We start from the raw sequence: 18,026 nt of genomic DNA, 5'->3' as shown, positions 1-18,026 counted from the left end.
TAGGCTGCACTTAAAATTCTAATATCGATATATCGATACACCATCAACAATACTCCTTAATACATATACATTTGTGTGTTATTGTGGCCGAGAGATTCTCCGCTGCAACTTGTCTTTGTTTTCCACAAAATTAAACATACGAAAAAACTGAACAAAAAAAAAATGATGCTGTCACAAAGCTGATAAAACGCACTAAATTGGCCGTGTCGAAAAAGACACCGAATTGCTAAGAAAACGTGAAAAGGGCTTTATTCACAGAGCGAAACAAGTCATCGCTCAACGCTCTGTCGACTCATACCTATGTGTGTGTGTATGTGTATGCATATGTATAGATATCTGTGTGCATAATGACCACCCAGCGAACGCATCGAAATGCCACCAGCGCGGTGGGGGGGAGTGTCGGCGATTCGGATTACGAGACGCTAATGCAGCGGTTGCACATTGGCGGCAACTATCAGCGCTCGCCCGGCGCCATTGAAAATTTTATGCACGATGCCCCACAGCAGCCGCAGCAACAACAACAACAACAACAACATCAGCAGCAGCAGCAGCAGCAGCAACAACCGCGCCTGCCCTGCAGCGAGGATTACAAATTGTATGAGCGCGGCAACATAATCGCCGCTTCGAAGTACGCAACCGCAACGCCTAAGCCCGGCATGGAACCCATCATGATGGGCAACGGCAATGGCGGCAGCAACAGTCAACAGTCACCGCTGATTTATGCGCCCACAGCTCAGGTGCTGGGGCAGCGCATTGTGCCGCAGAAGCACTCGCCGGTTTACGAGAATCTTGAGTTTTATGGCCAATTCGATACGAATCAGCGACGTGCACAGCCTCAGAGTCCCGCCAGTCGGCAGAGCGTCATGTTGAACGATTATCTGCTGATGCAGCCCATTGGAGGCGGCCGTTTTGCGCATACGCCCGTGCCGGAGGCGGCGCCCAAGCACAATCACAATCACACTCCCATCGAGGAGCTGTCCGCCGTGGCACCCATCTATGAAAATATTATACCGCATTCCGGACAGCGAGCACAGCCGCAGGCATCGCCGGCCACGGCCACCATGTATCAGCATACAGAGATGGCCACGCCCACGCCCATGCCCATGCCCATGCCGGCAGCCAACCAAATGGAGCTAAATGCCATGCTGTTCGCGTCGCCGCTGCATCAGCGCAGCAGCAGCAGCAACAGCTCTTCGACCGCCGCTGCTGCCGCCAGCCTAGGCTCACCCACGCAGCGCTATCGGAATCTGTCGCTGCCCAGCCACCTGAGCCCGTTGGGCTCGCCGGTGCCTCAGCCGCTGGCCAAGCTGCAGCTGCAGCAGCACACGCCCATCAAGCAGCAGGTGGGCATCAATGTGTCCGTCAATCCCAACTACATTGAGGACATCAATAGCTCCGACTATGTTTGCATGACCGCCAATCTGCACCGCAACAACAACAGCACCGCCAAGAGTCGCAGTCCCAACAATGGGCGACTCAATGCGGCCAGTCCGCAGCCGCCGTTGCCGCCGCCGCCGCTGGCAACGTCCACGTTGGCGACAGTGCAAACGACAACGGCAACTACGGCGGCCGCGGCGCAAATGCAGCCCCTTCAGCTGCGTGCCACGCCCATTGCAACAACAGCGCCACTTGCGGTGGCGACATCGCCAACGCCCTCGCAGAGCAGCACAGGTAGGCGACAAATTTTAACTATGCATATATGTACTTGACTAATTCTTATCAGCCTATTTTTTCGCGTCTTTGTTTCGTATTCGTGAACGTGCCGCAAGCAACTCTCTTTGTTTGCCAGGCTAGCTCTAAACTCTCTTTTACTCGAAAGTGAGAGCATTTTTTATTCATCATTTCTACTTTGTGCAGCATTCGTAAACTGTCGAGAGCGCGTTGAATTTTTTATAATTCTTCTTTGTGTCGCGTTCGTAAACGTTTTACTGGCTATGCAACTTATTATTTGATTTTAGTATCTATATAATGTATATCAACAATCAATTACTAATCCCTCTACTTTGCCCATTCCCAAAATGCTTTCACAGCCGCTTTGCGGCCCAAACGAGGTATGCGCTTCATCTTATTCATACACTCGCCCTTTAACCCGCCCCTCTAACTCTAACTGATGCACATACTAAATTTGTATTGTAACTCGCCCAAAACAGGTCTGACAAAGAATTTACTGCCGTATAGCGTGACACCGCCGCGTCCGGCTGGTCCGACAGAGGCGCAGCGCAAAATCGAGGAACTGACGCGCCAACTGGAGGAGGAGATCGAGCAGAGCGAGGAGCATGGCGAGTACTTCGGTACGTACTCCAAAGCCCATAACTAATTTGTGCCTATGTCGATAGAAACTGTGGCTAATGTGCAGCTAAAAATGATTGTTATTTTAATAATTCGATTATGGGTAGATGCCCTGTAAGAAGCTTTAGAGCTCTATAAATAACTTAAATGTTTTTCTAAGTTTAAGTTTCATACTAAAGTTCCGCTCATTTTGCAAGCTTAAGTGATTTTTTCGTAACCCTGTCAAACTGAGTGCAAACTTGAGTTGGGAGGAAACGGTTTGCGATTCTCCATTTAACCAAATAATTAAGCTTCAATTTGGTGTGCATCCATTTCAGGCATTTGTCACACCTGCGGCGAGAAGGTGAAGGGCGCCGGGCAGGCCTGCCAGGCGATGGGCAATTTATATCACACAAATTGCTTCATTTGCTGCTCCTGCGGACGGGCGTTGCGCGGCAAGGCCTTCTACAATGTGCACGGGCGTGTCTACTGCGAGGAGGACTACATGGTAAGTGCCAGAATTTTCTTCTATGCGATATCCAACTCACTTACTCCAGCTCTCTCTGTCTCGATCTCTCTTACAGTATTCGGGCTTTCAGCAAACAGCTGAAAAGTGCGCCATTTGTGGCCACCTGATCATGGAAATGGTGCGTACTCTGTCTCCCTCTCTCTCTCTCTCTCTATCTCTCTATCTCTCTCCTGCTCACGCTGTCTTTTGTGGGTTACAGATACTGCAGGCCATGGGCAAGTCATATCATCCGGGCTGCTTTCGCTGCTGCATCTGCAACGAGTGCCTCGACGGCGTGCCCTTCACCGTGGATGTGGATCACAAGATTTACTGCGTCAACGATTACCATCGCATGTTCGCGCCCAAATGCGCCAGCTGTGGCAAAGGTGCGCAAGAAAGAACGCCTATCTTCGGCACGCCGAAGTCTAAAAACACGTGTAGCTTAGAAATACTTGTATAGGAAAGCATTATATTGTTCCTATGGTAGCCATATGAAGTGGTTGTCTGATATGTTAAAAGAGTGAAGCTCTTTAATGCCGAGTTTAGTTTAGCTATCAATTTTATACCGATAATTGATATGGCAGCTATCTGATATGGTAGTCCGATGTGGAAAGGCTTTCGCCCAATTAAACTGGCAAATGTCCAGTGTGGATAAGATATCTCCAAAAACTAAAAAGTACTTTATATAAGAACTTTATTTCCGACCGATCAGTTATAAGGGCAGCTCTATGATGTGGTGGTCCGATCCGACGGATTCAATGGAACGTTTTTTTAACTGAGAAGCTAGTTTGCATTGAAGCAAACAGGCGAACCGACGGACATGGCTTTAGCAACTTGGCTGTTGATATTTTATTAAGACGATAGGCTTAAAACTGAGATACTAGTTCGCATAGAAACAGACGGAAGGACAGACGGACATGGCTGGATCGACTCCACAGCTAATATGCCTCCTCTATGCGCAAGACATTTCGTGTGAAAACTGAACTGTTTGTTTTTTATTTGCATCGCCTGCAGGCATTACGCCCGTCGAGGGCACCGATGAGACCGTGCGCGTTGTGTCCATGGACAAGGATTTCCATGTGGATTGCTATATATGCGAGGAGTGCGGCATGCAGCTGACCGATGAGCCGGACAAACGCTGCTATCCGCTGGATGGGCGACTGCTCTGCCGCGGCTGCCATCTGCAGCGTCTCGCATTGCAATCCTCGCCGCACACGCGCCACCAGGAGCCCGTCTGCGCCTCCTACCAGTATATGGGCTGAGCTGATGATGCCTCCCCCCTCATTCGACTGATGATATGCAATTGTACGCACAAAAAATAAATATACAATATACAATATATCCAAACAGAAAGGAAAACAAGACATTTCCATTTTTTCAAATAACCGATATATTCTCAAATAAACAAAAACTAAATTCCATAAATACAAACGTACAAAAGAAAAACCAGTTAAGAACACAGATTCCCCTCGACGGCGTTGTTGGCAGCCAGTGAAGAATACTTCATGTGTTGCGCCTCCCCCCCGCTGTAGATGACGGTTATTTAACCGCCCGCCCTGCCCACCATCGCGTTGATGGAGCCTAATGCATCAATATCTCCAGCTGCACCAGGCGATTGTTGGTGTCCGAGGGCATCCGATATGGGAGTGTGGCTGCCATATTGGTCAGAGCCTTGGCACGTCCACGTAAATGCATGAGGAGCTCCTCCTTGCCATCGCCAGCCTGGCCGGCGGTGTCATCCGGTGCGCTGGCGGCGGCAGCGACGCCGCTGCTGCTGCCACCACCAGAGCCGCCAGCGCTGGCCTTCACCTCCAGGTATTCCGCATAGATGAGATCCATGGCGGCCAGCAGCACATCGGGCAGCACCTTAATGATATCGGAACCCACCAGCTTCAGACTGCTAACGCATTCGTCCACCTCGGCAGAGGTGTTGGGCGTTATGCGATTCTTGGTCAATATCTCAACGGCCAGACGGGATTCGCCGGCATGATAATAGTCAAAGAACTTCAATAGCTGCGACAGCATTGTGTATGTGCGCATCACATGCTCATCCACGTCCATTTTGCGACGGGCAAGCGATTGATTCATGCGCTCCGAGACCGCCGTCAGCTGCTCCCGGATGCTGCCCTGACGCGTCGGCTGATGCACCACCTGCGTCAGAAGCGAGCATAGCAAACGCAAAGCCTTGTCCATCTGGCCGCCAATAAAGTACAGACGTATGGCAGCCTCAAACTTGGTGCGGTCCGATAGCTCATCGCCCACCATGCCGGCCAGCGTGTATTTGTCGTGCTCCATGTTGGGAAACTGGGCAAAGATGCCGCTGCAATAGAAACGGGAAAAGCAGTTTGCAGATTAGAACAAGTATTTCTTTAGCTCTTATAATCGAATCAATATTGGAATCCCGGAGCTCAGACAGACCAAAGATCGAGATCGGAGATATCTACATGGTATACAACTTGAAAATGAACCAAACGCATGCTTACCCAATATAACGCCATGGATCATTCGGATCGGGCTCCCCAAAAATCAATAGTAACATATTATCATCACAGTTCTCGACAAGCATATCGCAGAAGCAGGTCATCATCAGATTGCGTCCATCTGTGGCCTTGAAGTGGCGCAACAAGTAATAATATTGCAGGGCCTCGACGGTGTCGGTTTGCTCGAAGCACTTCGTGTACATAATGATGAGGCGCGCCAGGTTGAGGCGACGCATCGGTGGGGGATCAGTCGGCTCGGCGGATAGCAGCGGCTTCTGAACGTCGCTGGGCGTGCCGAGCATGTTCAGCTCGTTGAGAGCAATGGCCATGTGGACGGCGTGCGGACGATTCGCATCGGTGCGGGCCAGAAACTCAATGGCCGCCTCAAATTGGCCGGTGAGCACAAGCACCTGGAAATACAGTGGAGTCTTTTCGCGCGCATTGAAATAATTCTCGCCATACTTTTCCAGTATGAGCGACTGTAGGCCGCCGTAGCTAAGACGTTCGATGTTATAGTCGGGACGCTCATCGGTGCAGAGCACGGATAGCTGCATCCAGAGGAAGTCATCAATGGTGCGCACCACCTCCTGGTGCGGCTCGTGCGGATCACACGCCAAGACGATGGCATAGACCTAGGCGAAATAAAGATGCAATTAACAAAACAATGCTCGACTGCCGGATGCCCCAATATAGCTTACCGCCTTCTTAAACGGATCGGTACAGACGCGTAGCTTATTATTGTACTCGAGCTTGAGCTGCCCCTCCAGCTTGGCATTGGGGCGCTCCTGGTCGCCCAGTTGATACTGTTGTTGCTGCTGCTGTTGTTTAATCTGATGCTTGTGCTGCAGCAGCTTCAGCAAATCGACACAAACGCCGCCCTCCTTGAGGAACTGTACACCAGCGCCAAGATCGCCGCTGCGCAGACTGTAGTAGACGAGGGGCCACAGCGGTCGCCCAGCGGAGACATCGAGCAGGCCAATCAGGGATTGCGGCATCTGAAACGTGATGGCCACATACGAGCAGACCGTGTTATAGACATTGGGTATGCCGCCGCGCATGCCCACAAGACGATTCTTTTGGATGACCGTGTTCATGTATTGCTTGTAGCACTGCTCCAAATAGCCGAGTGCCTGCTGCACAAACGGTGCGCCGGTCTGGCGGGACTTGATGGGATCTGCGCTGCGCGACAGCGGTGTAACATTGGCCATATAGCTCAGCACGCTCCACATCTCGTGGATCTGATTGTCAAACGTGTTCTGTTGTTCCTTGACCACTTGCGTGAACTGCACAAGCAAATTGGGGCGTTGGGTGCCCTGGTTGTGCACTTGATTGTAGAGTTTGATCTCCTGGGCATACATTGCCTCGACGCGATTGAGGCGAGAGCGCGGCAGCGCTGACTGTGGCAGTACAGTGGGCACCATGTGGCGGTGCACCTCGGGAAAGTCATCCTGATTGGGTCCAACTAGTGCATTAAGCAGACGTTCCTTTTCCTCACCCCACTCGGCAAAAATGCAGCGCATTTTGTTGCGCTCGACCGATTTGAATATCTGTTCGAAATGCAAGTAAAACAATGAATATATAAAAACAACATAGCATTTGGAAGCGATCTATAAAAACGATTTTATAAATAAATATAGAAGTAATATGAATGCATGAAAATCGCATAGAAAGGCGACTTTTCAAAAGAGAGCGCTTGAGTCAGTCTTTACCCCTTGCAACTGCGCTCTCCCTCTCTATCACCCACTCATCTCTGTTTTACTTGCTCGCCATCTCCTTTTAGTAAGAGAGCAAGCAACAGGCATTGTAAGTGAGAGAACTGAGCGTCGTAGAGGCAAAGGCATATCGTAAACAGTCTAGACCTTGAAAATATAAACTCGGCTCGGCTATTATATATAATAGCCTATATTGAAATTGAAACTGTTAAATATTGAAATACAATCGTCAGGCTTACATTTCTGTTGGTCTCCTCAATAACAGCGATTATAGCATTCTCGCGCTCGTTCTTCAAATAGCCCTCGACATCGGTGTCGGCGATGGGATTGAGAGGCTCGAAAGATTGACGCGCGCTTAGTGATTCGAGTTTTTGTGTTAGCTTTGGCAGATCCACGCCTCTAGATCCAAGCAGAATGTGACTGCAAAGGAAGTGATATGGTGATATGTATGTGCGGTTCGCATTATAATTCATTTAATAATTGAATATACAACTTACGCCTGCAGATCGTTTGTGCCGGCTTGTGTGACGCGAGCATGCAGCTCCTGTGTGGCTTGGAGCACTTGCGATAGAGTGCGCTCCACGCGCGGCATTTCCGTGTCCATTTGGGTTTCATTTGAGAGGCGTTGTGCCTGTTGTAACAGCTCGTTTAGATCCATTACTTAAAACAATTTTATATATTTACAAAACAAATATTCAAAAAGTAAGCTGAGTTAGTATCGTGCTGCCGCACGCCAGCCGAACGAATTTGTTACGATAAAACGATAGCCGGCATAGCGTTCAGAGAGACCATACCATCGACTATCGATAACAAGTTTTCAGCACTGTTTTCTGCAATAAATCGATATGTTGCACCGATGTCGACGTACCAGCGTATTATGAACAATCCAACACTATTTCATACTGTAACTATAGCAAACAGGCATCACACCGAAATCGCTTGCAACGGGAAGCGAACGTAAATTTTGTTTTACACACACAATCTACACATACAGGCGTGTGCGCTCAAGTACAGTGAATTTTGAATTTTGTGTTCTGTGTTCGTGTGTGAATATATTGGCAAAAATAAATTGGCACAACATAAAAGAGCAAAGGAAAAACACGTACGCACGTCACGCGGACGACGACAACGATAACGCACGGAAACGACAACAAAAAATATAAGAAGAAACCGCAGCAAGAGCGTACATTTCAAAGTTGCTAACAAGAAAGAGCCAGAGCTTAGCAAAAGCGTTAAAAAAGAACCATGTCAGACGCCGATGTTGAAACACAGTCGCAGCAGGAATCGTCGAACGGTACCAGCAAATTTGATGTGCCCGAGATCGAATTGATCATTAAGGTGAGTTATTTAGCCAAACACATGCATATGCATGCAAGCATACGAGCATATGTACATGCTTAGATAGTGTTAGATTTCTATGTATATGCGCGCTTTGCAAATTTTCAGTGCATTATTAAAGTGAAAATGCTGTTGTGTCGCAAATAAATGCACAAACACAGACAACTTCTTTGCACACCTTTTGCTTATCCAATTCAGTGTCACATGAAATATATAGAAATGTATTCATTATGCTCAGTTTTGGTCTTTTATTTAATCATCGTCTTTGTACGCCCCCTTTTGTATTGGCTTTGCGTATGTCTGTTTGTTCTTCTTATAGTTGCTGTTGTTGTTGTTGTTATTAAGCTAAGCATCGCAAAAACTGGTTTTCTCTCTCTCTCTCTTTCGCTCCTTAAGTTCTCGGCCAACTAAGCAGCACACACAGACACACATAGAGTGCTTCTCCACGTGTGCGTGTTTTAATTTGCATTTGTAGTGGCAGCCCTGCTAAATATTCTTGCATTTAACTTACAGTTAATTAATAAGTTCTTATCTGACATAAACTTTAATCGCATTTCATTGCGCCAATTGCCTGACAACGCACACGTTTTCATTGCTGTTTGTTGTGTGTGGTTGCGTGTGTGTGTGTGTGTATATGTGTGCGTATGATTTCGAAATTTCTTGGCGCCTACGTCATGCAAACCAAGACGAAATCAACACTTCAACTCGAACATTTTGTTTGCCCAAGTAATTGTCTTTGTACACAGTCATTGTTGATTCTATTAGTTAAGCAACCATTATTAGGGCCTTATGCGCCGCAACACTCCTTAGACGCCCACGCTGTGGCATGCCGCACCCTACAAAAGAAAAAAAGAAGTATGACTAATGCAATTCCGGCTGCATGGAGTTGCCAATTGCACCCTTCCCCGTAGCCATGCCCTCCCCTCCCTTGCTGTTAGATGAAGCTTTGGCTGAGAGAGAAAGTGAAAGATGGCTGCCGGAGCGCACCTGTTGAACTCAATGCACTCTCTCAATGAAGCAGAAGCATCTTTGACATAATGCACACACATACACACACACAAACGTGTACGTGCCATTTGCAATCAAAGAAAAAACAACAATAAACGTAAATGTACAAATAAAGCGTTTAAGCAAAAAGTGAAAGTTCAATTTGGTTTGCGCCCAAATACATTGCGCTCGCTTGTTGTTGTAATGTTGCATAGACGAAGAAAGCAGCAGCAACAACAACAGCAGCCGTAGCAGCAGCAGCATTCACTCTTCCCAACTGGCTTTGCGCGCTGCTTGTCGTGTCTGTGGCGCGGCGCGTGCAACAAACACAACAAATGTGTGTTCATTTGATGTTCCGAGGTCCAACAAACCAACAAAACACAATCATTGAACGCTAAACAGGTTTTTCTCGTGTGCAGTTTTCCGCCTCCTTGGCCAAAGCCAAAGGCCCAGGCACAGTCATCGCCCACACACACACACAGACAACATCTGTAATAGCAACGGCAACAATTGCGCTTATTGTTGTACAATTTCATGCAGACTATTTACCCAAAACTCGATGCCTTTGTTTGGCATCGAAAATGTATCGATAGCGATGCCAGCAGATTTAAGGTGCGAGGTTTTTGCTTTTATATTTAAATAGGGCGACCCACACATCGGCAAGATATAACCGCATGTGCCTTCATATGTGTAATCGATTGGATAAGTGAAGTGGAGGCACATCAAGTATATGCCCTTAAAAATGCATGCATTGCATTCATATGTGCAACCTGCACGCTCACGATCCACTCACGCGCCCATCTCTAGAGCGCTGCAGCATGACATTTAACCAAGCACGCAAGAGAGGCTACTACTACTGATGTTGTTGTTGTTGTTGTTGTGGGTGGCGTGTGTGCGAATGCATTTCATTGACAAATAAAAAAAAACCGCGCAATGTTTACATTTATTTTTGTCTTGTCTTTGTGTTGTTCCTTTTTACATACATTTCGCAATGAAAAAAATAATTTATTTTAGAAATTACTTAACACCATACTATATCTGTGGTTACTAAAATAGCAATTAAGTCACAAAGTTAGAAAAATGAAATTGACAAGCGTTTCAGCACGCCATAAATAATAATAATAAGACATGAACATGAAGACGCGAAGCAAAGAGAACAGCAAAAAAAGTAAAAAACCCATTAGCCATTTACCAATTTAGGCCAAGATACGAGCGAGCATTCTCATTCTTCAAGCTCACATTCCTTTCCCCCATACAGCACTCACTCACTGTTGATTATATTTTATTATTGTTACTTTTTTTTTTTTTTTTTTTGGCTATTACTTCATCAGAGTGAGCCGTTGCGGTTTCTATTGGGGCGAATGCTTCCGCTGTTTCCTGATAAGATATGTATTTTGAAATGTGCGCCACTTGGTCGGGGAAGCAACAAGAAAGCTCCCAAGGTTGACATCTCTCTGTCCGCCCTCAACCGTAGCCATGATGCCGCCGTCGAAAAAATATTGCGCGCTGCAGCTGTCAGCGCTAACCGGTTCCAAAAATAACGCACTCCCAAATACAGCACGCACAGATTGCACAAATACATGCATACGTATCTATGTATGTGTGTACATATAAAAGCATGCATATGTATGGGAGCTTACACATACATACATTTCATATTTATTTCTGATTGTTGTTGCTGCTGATCGCACTAGCCGCGCTAACCATTTGTATTTTATTTTTTTTTTATCTTATCTCACTATTATTTCTACGGAAAGCGTTGCCCTTTTTCAAAAACAAAGTCAACAAATCAAGAATCGAAGACTCGTAACTATAATAGTGAGGAGGATGTAGAGTAAAAGAGAGAAGAAAATCACACAATAGATTTGTCCCGCTTCTGTGATTGATGCCATTTAATTTTTGCGACTGCTCCTGCTTCTTCTTCTCCCCAAACCGCACACAGTTATTTGCGAGCACAATATGAAATGTATTTAAAAATTAACGTTTTTATTGCTCGTCGGCGATTGTTGTTTTTGGCAAGGCATTTATTTTTTTCAAATATGAAAGATTGCTATGCGCTCGCTGCTTGTATGCCACTTGACATTTGCCAACGGCCGCTTTTGGTTTGTTTAACGTTCGTCATTTCTATTTTCGATCAGCAATTGCAATTTTTACAATCTTTCAGCTGCTGCATACGGCGGCAGGCACCTCAACTTGACCTTTGATGTTCCCCACATGCGCGTGCTGTACAATTTATTTAGCAATTCATATTGCAAAATAATTACATTTTAACCGCACTCACACGAGACGTATGTATGTATATAGAATTCATATGTATGTATGTCTGCAAGTGCAGGTGAGAAAGTAATCAGGTCATTTGGGAATTTTGTGTGTGACAAATGTGTACACACTTACATGCACATGGTCGTATCAGTATATCAGCAAACAGTTAATAACATTGCTGGGCATTCACCGGCTGCTAATGCGACAAGGCACATGTATAATATTTCTGCCGCAATATAAAATAAACCGTTAAAGCGCCAAGCGTTAAATACTTTGAGTGACGACGCACCCGTGACGATGCTCCACTCCCCTCCACTCCATATCCACAGCACACGCATGAGTGCTTAATGATGGGGCGGCGTGGGTGCGGTTTCTTTTATACATACACATTCTATGAACATTGATACAAACATGTACATACATATATGCATGCATTTTGTGATACTTGATTGTGTGTGTGTGTGTGTGTGTGTGTGCGCAAACGCATGTTAATTAGTTCGTATTAGAAAATTAAACACAATTGCCTGTATAATTGATGCGTAAATGTTAAAACAGCTGATTGCAAGCATTTGTATAGTTGTTGACAGGTAGTTATTGCTGCTAGTGCGATTACTCATTTACGATTGGCCGGCAATTGTTACAAGACTTCTATTTTAGGCAGCAGCTGGCAACCTTGCAAGCAATGTACGCTGTAGATGGAGCTGTGTTGCAGCGTGTAAACACAAACACGATTACATGAGTATATCTAACACACACAGACACACACTTAGAGATATACGTGTATATATATATGTATTAGATGTATATATATGTATTTATGTGTACATATGAATTACCGGCTGTCGATAAATCAACAAGTCAAGCAAAAAAAAAAAAAGAGCAAAGATGATGACATCATTCCACATTTTCTGGTCAAATGCCACGCAGGCGTGGCTCTGGCATGTTAAGTGATGGCAGGAACTGTGTGCACTTCCTGACGCCCGCGCAAGCGTCGAACAATTTTTCGATACCTATTCGATACCATGCGTCGACAATTCATCACGCAATGTACGTTCGCTACTTACACATTGTGAATGATGATGTCACATGATTCGTACTACAGTGAAAACTCAAATTAATGAACACCTGAAGAAGTACGATTATTTCTAGATAAACTTTAATTATTGTCACAGATATTGCGATCTATTTTTGATTTGAAATCTCTCTCTCCTCTCTTTCTCTCTCTCTCTCTCTCTCTGCTGCTGATGTAGCCAGTTTCTGTATGTTTGTTGTATGTAATGCATACATGCATTTGTTTACTTCAGCGAGCGTTCACTGTGTGTTGGCTTAGTTCATTAAATTGTATTTGATTTATTTGTTTGTCAAACGCCTGGCACGCGATCACAGCTTAACAATGTCCATTTAGCACAGATAATTGATGATTATATAAAACGACACTTGACCTACATGGACATATGTATGTACATATGTATATAACCATTAAAACGAAATATGCTTATTTTGTTTTGAATTTTTTGTTGACAGGCCTCGACCATTGATGGACGCCGCAAGGGCGCCTGCCTTTTCTGTCAGGAGTACTTTATGGATCTGTATCTGCTGGCCGAGCTAAAGACGATTAGCCTAAAGGTGACCACAGTGGATATGCAGAAGCCGCCACCAGACTTTCGAACCAATTTCGAGGCAACACATCCCCCCATCCTAATTGACAATGGCCTGGCCATATTGGAGAACGAGAAAATCGAACGGCATATCATGAAGAACATACCCGGCGGCTACAATCTGTTCGTGCAGGACAAGGATGTGGCCACGCTGATTGAGAACCTGTATGGGAAATTAAAGCTGATGCTGGTGAAGAAGGATGATGCCAAGAACAATGCGCTGCTCACGCATCTCAAGAAGATCAACGATCATTTGGCCAATCGTAATACACGCTTCCTAACCGGCGACACCATGTGCTGCTTCGACTGTGAGCTGATGCCCCGTTTGCAGCACATTCGTGTGGCGGGCAAATACTTTGTCGACTTTGAGATACCGGTGAGTGCCAATTCTCTAGCTCTCCCTCTCTCTCTCTCTCTCTCTCTCGCTCTTTCTAAATCTCTGTCTCTCTCTCCCTCTATTGCAGACACATTTGACGGCGCTGTGGCGTTACATGTATCACATGTATCAGCTGGACGCATTCACACAGTCGTGCCCGGCCGATCAGGACATTATCAATCACTATAAGCTGCAACAGGTGAGTGTGTGCATACTTTTTCTATGCAGTGTGCTTGCACTAACACGTTCCTCTCTCTCTCTCTCTCTCTCTGTCTCTCTCGCAGAGTCTCAAAATGAAGAAGCACGAGGAGCTGGAGACGCCGACGTTTACCACATCCATTCCAATTGATATTTCGGAGTAAACTTTTATATAGCCATGCACAGTTATTATTATTATAATTTTTTTTTTTTTGGAAAACTTACAACTTTATATCAGCTACTATATAAACTGCAATTTTGATTGAGAACTATGCGAAAAGCCAGATAATACCAATATATGCATATACATATATATATATATATATGTATACATATATATAGTACACACATAACTATATAACTTATATATACATAGAAACGCGAGAACATATTGACCAAGTGTTTTTTAAGCAGCCACCGTTGCCTTTCTTTAAATTTAAATATTGTATTTAAACAACTTTGTTTTTTACTTAATTACCCGCCTGTGTGTGTATTTTATTTTTTTTGTTTAATTAATTAATTAACTATATGTATTTGATATACATTGGCCTTACACATACATGTGTATGTATTTAATACAGCTGTGAAAGCTATTTTAAAATTTTTTATCGTCGTTCTTTGTGTCCCCGACCCGCCACCCCTCGCCTCTGGATTTAATTTTTTTATTATAATTTTTTTATCAGCAAGGAGCTTTTCAATGTAAGAAATAGTGTTGTGTTTTCTTATTTTTTCTATTATTTTTTTTTTAATTATCTTTTTGGCTCCCTGGCGCAAGTTGCCATTTTGTTTGCTTTTAATTTTTATTTAATACCATAACAAGAAAAAGAAAAACAACAAAAAAAAAAACCAACAAAAGAATATGAGAAGTGGAAAATAAGAGTATTTTTTGTATTAAGTGAAAAATTATAAATAAAACAAAAACAATTTTAAATACAGTGTATTTTATTAACACTTTCTTGTGTCCATAATAATGGAGCCGTTGTATATGTATTGTTATAAAAAAATCGCAGATATTTAATTTTCTTGGTTTTAAAAGTATTAAAAAATGAAAATAAAAATTTTGCTGCTTTAAAAGACTGATAAATACTCTTCATCACATTTATTATAGAAAGCAATACATGCTATTAACAAATCAAATAAAAAAGTAACAATTAATTTATAAAATTAAAAAAGACTGTTAATGCGATTGGTTTGAATATAAATTGTTTTCTTCGGTTCGACGCGATAACAAGATGAAATGTAGTGGAGCCCTGGTATACAAGAGCTGGTGAAAAACTTATATCGATAACGATGAGCACGATGGGGCTTTTGGTTGTTGCTACTTCCCTAGTTTTAAGACCAGATGTTGCTAGCTCCGATTATTTTATTCAAAAATATATTTTAAATTTTTTTTATCAATATAAGTGTTCACTTATCATTTCAAAGTAAATTTTTGTTAGCAACATCTTTAGAAGTTTATTTTGAATAAACAAATTAGTTTGCTTTACATGATCATGATCCGCTCAGATCTACTCGACTTGGTTGAAAACTTAATGGGTGCACAAACTTAAGGCGTTTTATTTCTATTGAATCCAGAATAAATCAATATTTAATTATATATTATATATCAAATTAAATAACAAACAATACGTATGTTTCGATGAGTCGCGGAACTAGTTCGGCTCACTGTTTCTACCCGGCTTATTGTGATATAACAACAGCTAATGGAATGGAACGATAAGAAAAAGTTTTTAAGTGCCTCGTGTATTTTAGTGATACACGAGCGGGCACACTTACACGATGGTCTTTTTAGGTGCAACTCTGCTTAGGAACATTCACAAGTCGTCGGCACTTCGCTTTGCTGGGTCCGCCATTTTACCTAAAAAATCTATAACCCCAGCTCGAATTGGCAGTAACGGAGGTCAGTTGCAATTTGGAATTCAGTTTGTTCGCGAATATTCGAAGGGATCGAAAATGAGTACTTTACCGAGAGTATTCTTCGATATGACCGCCGATGGCGAGCCCGTCGGTAGGATAATTATGGAGGTGAGTTTATTATTTTTGCCGGTTTTTTTTTTTTTATCTTTTTGTTTGCGTCTTTAACGTGTTGGATTAAAAATGAATTTATCGTACGTGAGTGCATATGTACATATATGCATGTACATATATAGTATACACGTGTGTACATGCACTTAGATATGTGTACATACTCCTATAATAAAGTTCACAGTATGCTTGCAAGAGGAAAACACGTGATTAACATAAATATTTTTTATTTTTCGGCATATTGTGTCTTATAATACTTACATGCGAAAACTAATTCCAACAAATACACGAGTGCATATTTGTCAATGTACGTGTATGTGTGCACATGCATTTGAATACTTGATTTAAGTGGCAATTATCGTTTTGCCACCTCTAAGTTGTGTATGTACAAGAGCGCGTACATATACATTTGTAAAAAAAAAAAAATGCATACACACATGTGTATGTATGTATGCATACCTACACACACACACACACGCACACAAGTCGATATGTATGTATGTGTTAAGATAGCACAATTAAAGTTCGCCACTTATATTTTTAGTTGCCGATTTAAATATCTGCCAAGTAACGGAGTTCATATCACCCAATTTTTTATTTTTATACATAGGCATATGAAAAAAAGAATAGCTGCCGGCATTTGTACGTATGTATGTACACACAAATCAATACACACAAACATAACCTCAATTTCTAAACGCTGAAAGGCTGGATGTATGTGTGTATGTGATATGATACATGCATAGTGTTAAGAATGCCGTAAACCCGTTTGACTTTGACGAACGAACTTTAAAGAAAGAATTAATTTTATTTGATGATGTAATGGGCTTACGTCAATTTCGATTTTCAAATCTATAATTTAGATTTAGACAATGGACAAAGTCGGTGACACACCACGCGCCAACTCGCGTTGCAATTAAATTGATGTGCATGTGTAGACGAGCGTGTACCTTTCTCTGTGTGTATATGTATGTACATATATGTTTTTTTAATGCATATGTATATTTGGTAATTTTCCGGTCATTGTACAGACTATATGTATATGTATGTATGTATATATTATTTATATACACTTGTGAGTGTGTGTGTTGTATATGTAAATATAACTTTATTTGTATTAAATTGAATCATTTGATTTATTTTTCTTTTCTCTGCTCGTATTTTAGCTGCGCTCTGATGTCGTGCCCAAAACAGCCGAGAATTTCCGTGCCCTGTGCACCGGCGAGAAGGGTTTCGGCTATAAGGGCTCCAGTTTCCATCGCGTCATTCCAAACTTCATGTGCCAGGGCGGCGATTTCACCAATCACAATGGCACTGGAGGCAAGTCCATCTATGGCAACAAGTTCCCCGATGAGAACTTCCGTCTGAAGCACACCGGATCCGGCATCCTCTCAATGGCCAACGCTGGCGCCAATACCAACGGTTCGCAGTTCTTCATTTGCACGGTGAAGACCGCCTGGCTGGATAACAAGCACGTTGTCTTTGGCGAAGTTGTTGAGGGCTTGGATGTTGTCAAGAAGATCGAATCGTACGGCTCGCAGTCTGGCAAGACCACAAAGAAGATTGTGGTCGCCGATTGTGGTTCACTTTAAGATCAGAAATTCTGTTAAGACGAAAAAAACAAAAAAAACACCTTTCGCATTTCTCCAACAATTAATATTTTTTTTTTTTTTACCAATAACTGTAATAATATGAAATACAACACATATTTTCAATAGACATTCTATGTTATCAATATAAATTAATAATATTCATATAAACAATGGGCAACTTTCGGGTAACTTTCGAATGCAAGATGGAATCGCATAGTACCTTAAGGAGTGTGATTGTATGCACTACACGACTCTGTAACTAACAAGATTCTAAACAAAACAAAAACGAAACGACGAAATACCAAATCACATGCTAATCATTCAGATTAAGTGATTCGATTCAAGCAATTGCATTTGTGTCTAATCCTTAAGTGTTTCACTGTGCGCAACAAAATTAATGTCCAACAATGTATATTCACATTGAACGGATTGCATTTGATTAATAAGCGCCAAATTGTTGTATTTTTCATGCATTTACAATATATTGCTATCACCGGCAAGCCCTATACACCAATATATAAACTTTATACAAACTTAAACTTATCTAAAGTGCATGTGTGATTTAATACGATTTAAAGAACTTGCATTAAAAGTGCCCAAAATACCTTAACAAGTAGTCTAA

General features: G+C 43.1%; 4 protein-coding genes and 1 long non-coding RNA gene across 6 annotated transcripts; 3 read left to right on the top strand and 2 right to left on the bottom strand.

Moving 5' to 3' along the window:
* The first annotated feature begins 63 nt into the window (after positions 1–63).
* Positions 64–4,207, top strand: jub (LIM domain-containing protein jub). 2 transcript variants are annotated; one of them, XM_064684680.1, is made up of 6 exons: positions 64–1,671; positions 2,151–2,291; positions 2,607–2,776; positions 2,826–2,915; positions 2,997–3,162; positions 3,791–4,207. In XM_064684680.1, the coding sequence occupies exons 1-6, from the start codon at positions 348–350 to the stop codon at positions 4,036–4,038; spliced, it is 2,139 nt and encodes a 712-aa protein (XP_064540750.1). In that variant the 5' UTR covers positions 64–347; the 3' UTR covers positions 4,039–4,207. The 2 variants fall into 2 exon arrangements, with proteins under 2 accessions (XP_064540750.1, XP_064540752.1); XM_064684682.1 differs by having other exon boundaries at positions 66–1,671; positions 2,853–2,915.
* Nup93-1 (Nucleoporin 93kD-1) lies at positions 4,143–7,724 on the bottom strand. The gene is made up of 5 exons (XM_064684684.1): positions 7,466–7,724; positions 7,208–7,388; positions 5,955–6,803; positions 5,260–5,888; positions 4,143–5,096 (listed from the first exon to the last, which is right to left on the bottom strand). Exons 1-5 carry the CDS (start codon positions 7,624–7,626, stop codon positions 4,358–4,360), a joined length of 2,559 nt encoding a protein of 852 aa, XP_064540754.1. The 5' UTR covers positions 7,627–7,724; the 3' UTR covers positions 4,143–4,357.
* Positions 7,725–7,866: 142 nt separating this feature from the next.
* On the top strand, positions 7,867–14,718 carry Clic (chloride intracellular channel protein 5). Its single transcript, XM_064684683.1, has 4 exons — positions 7,867–8,306; positions 13,080–13,589; positions 13,678–13,788; positions 13,874–14,718. Exons 1-4 carry the CDS (start codon positions 8,214–8,216, stop codon positions 13,949–13,951), a joined length of 792 nt encoding a protein of 263 aa, XP_064540753.1. The 5' UTR covers positions 7,867–8,213; the 3' UTR covers positions 13,952–14,718.
* Positions 14,719–15,551: 833 nt separating this feature from the next.
* On the top strand, positions 15,552–17,463 carry Cyp1 (Cyclophilin 1). The gene is made up of 2 exons (XM_064684707.1): positions 15,552–15,812; positions 16,979–17,463. Exons 1-2 carry the CDS (start codon positions 15,567–15,569, stop codon positions 17,402–17,404), a joined length of 672 nt encoding a protein of 223 aa, XP_064540777.1. The 5' UTR covers positions 15,552–15,566; the 3' UTR covers positions 17,405–17,463.
* LOC135430148 (uncharacterized) lies at positions 15,640–16,161 on the bottom strand. The gene is made up of 2 exons (XR_010436571.1): positions 16,074–16,161; positions 15,640–16,000 (listed from the first exon to the last, which is right to left on the bottom strand). It is a non-coding gene; the product is annotated as an uncharacterized LOC135430148 (long non-coding RNA).
* Positions 17,464–18,026: the final 563 nt, after the last annotated feature.

This window comes from Drosophila montana, unplaced genomic scaffold (assembly GCF_035044405.1).
Source record: "Drosophila montana isolate Dmon_TW-CO22-7 unplaced genomic scaffold, ASM3504440v1 contig_2954_1, whole genome shotgun sequence".
Lineage (NCBI taxonomy): Eukaryota > Metazoa > Arthropoda > Insecta > Diptera > Drosophilidae > Drosophila > Drosophila montana.
The sequence above is the reverse complement of the archived record's forward strand: the minus strand, read 5'-3'. Positions and strand labels throughout refer to the sequence as shown.